The sequence below is a fragment of the Onychomys torridus genome, unplaced genomic scaffold, assembly GCF_903995425.1.
Source record: "Onychomys torridus unplaced genomic scaffold, mOncTor1.1, whole genome shotgun sequence".
In the NCBI taxonomy this organism is placed as follows: domain Eukaryota; kingdom Metazoa; phylum Chordata; class Mammalia; order Rodentia; family Cricetidae; genus Onychomys; species Onychomys torridus.
In genome coordinates, this window is record NW_023413379.1 from 396,690 (window position 1) to 399,413 (window position 2,724).

General features: G+C 39.2%; 1 protein-coding gene across 1 annotated transcript; it reads right to left on the reverse strand.

Moving 5' to 3' along the window:
- Positions 1–494: 494 nt before the first annotated feature.
- Positions 495–1,448, reverse strand: LOC118576275 (olfactory receptor 8-like). Its single transcript, XM_036176588.1, has one exon. It carries the CDS (start codon positions 1,446–1,448, stop codon positions 495–497), a length of 954 nt encoding a protein of 317 aa, XP_036032481.1.
- Between the last annotated feature and the right edge of the window lie 1,276 nt (positions 1,449–2,724).

The following is a 2,724-nucleotide window of genomic DNA, read 5'->3' on the forward strand; positions in this document are numbered from 1 at the left end:
CGAGCTGGATAAGTGGCAATAGCTGTATACTTTCAGTTTTGTGTTGGGAATCCAGGACTACCATAGAGTAGAAAGCTGCTGCATGAGAGAGAGAAGAAAAATCTTATTAATGCGACTTGCATATATTATGTACAGAGCAAGAATGAGAGTAATGGAGATGCTGGGAAATATTTGTTTGAATTTATAAGATCTATTTTATTTTTATTTATGCACGTGTATAGGGGGTATTGTGTCTATTAATGTAGGTATCTAGAAAGGTCAGAAGAGGGTGTTGCATCCCTTGGGGCTGGAGTTACAGGCAGTCATGAACTTCCAACATGGGTTCTGGGAACTAAATTTTGATCCTCTCAAAGAGCAGCAGGTACTCTTCACCTTTGAACAATCACTTCAGACCCTCCACAAAATATTTAGATGAACCTTCTCCATTCATGATCTGAAGACAGTGACCAAATATCCAGTTCTGTAGCTTCAACCCCTGCAACCCAGAGACTTCTTCAGCTCAGTGCTATGGGACAATTTAGTTTTCCTCCTAAGAGTCTTTCCAGGGCTCTTTTCACATCTTTATTCCTTAGACTATAAACGAAGGGGTTCAGCATGGGGGTGACCACAGTGTACATCACTGAGGCTCTTGCAGCAGAGTGTGAGCTTTGGGTCATAGCAGAACTGAGGTACACTCCTAGGCCTGTGCTGTAAAATAAGGAGACAATGCAGAGGTGAGATGCACAGGTAGAAAATGCCTTGTACTTCCCCTGAGCTGAGGAGATAGCCCATATGGAGGAGCCTATCTTGAAGTAAGAGTAAAGGATTGCACTGAGGGAAGCAGCGGCCAATAGGACAGGTGCAAGATGCATTGTGAGGTGGCTTGGAAAGTTATTTGAGCAGGTGAGTTGGGCCAGCTGATTAAGCTCACAGAAGAAATGGGGGATTTCTACATGTGTGCAGAAGGACAATTGTAGCACCACTAAGCTCTGTAGCAAGGCATGGAAGACACTAACGACCATGGACAGTAGAACCATCAGAATGCAGTGATGGGGGTTCATTGTGACTGTGTAATGCAGCGGGTGACAGATGGCCACATATCGATCATAGGCCATCACAGCCAGGAGCAAATTGTCCAATTCTGCAAAAACCAAGAAGAAACACATCTGGGTGATGCAGTGTTTATAGGTGATGGCCTTGCTCTGTGTCTGGATGTTCACCAGCATCTTTGGGACTGTGGTGGAGGTGAAGCAGATGTCCACAAAAGACAGGTTAGAGAGGAAGAAGTACATGGGTGTATGCAGGTGAGACTGTGAGATGATGGCCATGATGATGATGAGGTTCCCAAACACTGTGACCAGGTACATGGACAAGAATAGTGAAAAAATGAGGAATTGAAGGTCTGGGTTCTCTGAAAATCCAAGAAGAAGAAATTTTGAAATTCTTTTTGTGTTGTTCCCTGATTCCATGAGTCAGATGTGTCTATGAGGCAAGAAAAGAGCAGCGTGATTCTTACTCTCACATTACTGATATAGGTGATATGCTACACTTTATATTTTTAACATATTAACTTCTGGATTGTGTCCATGGAACTTGTCCTAGTAGGCAGTCCCTGATGGTAATTTTGAGAAATATTTCTTTCATTATCTGAGCATTTCCATCAGTGATAATATAGTTTACAATATTAATGAGGAATTATTATGAGCACATAGTGTCTGCTGATCATGTACATGCAGTGTTAAGGGATTTTATAGGGTTGGCAACAAAACAATTCATACATATGAATCAAAAGAATATAGGAAAAGAAAGAAATCATATCCACTACTTTTTGGAGTGATAGTATTGCATATATTTGCCTATGCACAGACTCACCAGATTTCACACTTTTAATAGATGTGTCCACATGCATATATACAATAAAAAATAAAACTCTTTTAAAATAATTATAACATAACCAAGAGTGAAAATGCTATGAAGAAAATTAAAGCAGGTGTAATTGAAAAGGAAGTTAGGAACTGCCTTTTTAATGTGTCTGTCTATCCGTTTGCATGTGTGTGCCCGTGGAAAGGTTTATGTATTTTAGGGGAATTGCACTCAGGATTTCCTGCATGCTAAGTAGGTGACATTCTGACCCAATCACTCTGTGTAATGGGATGTTCTTTGCCTCAATGGCAGCCCATCCTGTAATGAGGCCTACTTATATGACAGCTAAGTGTTTCGAAACACTGCTCTATGTTCACTGGAAATGAAATTGCTTCATAGTGCGAACCACAGTTTGACCTAATAGCAAAAATGTTATTTCAACATTGGTGTAATTATAAATTCATGAAAAAGAATACAAAAGCCCATCACAATCAAGCCACAGGACCGATTTTACAACAGGATGTGAAACAGCTAATTTGCACTACAAACATCGACTGTTACAAATCGATGGCTGTTATTTAGTGAGAAGGTAGGCAGAGAACTAGAAAAGAACATTAGCATACATAATATATATATACACTTAACATGTAGAGAGATACTTTAAGATATACTAAGGACCCTGAAGCAAAAAAGGTCAAGGTTAAAATTGTTTTTACCATAATACAATGAGATTATGGAGGTTGTTTTCATTTTAATTGTATCCAGATTTATTTAGTATCACCAGTATTTTTTTAGTTATTCAAAATGTTGTGACTCACTGTGACATTTCTAGACATTCTAGAGTCTATTAACCATATTCTCTCCTCTACTACATTTTTTCAC

What these genes read in the sequence shown, in the direction of transcription:
- LOC118576275 (XM_036176588.1), bottom strand. Translation starts at nt 1,448, where the DNA reads ATGGAATCAGGGAACAACACAAAAAGAATTTCAAAATTTCTTCTTCTT.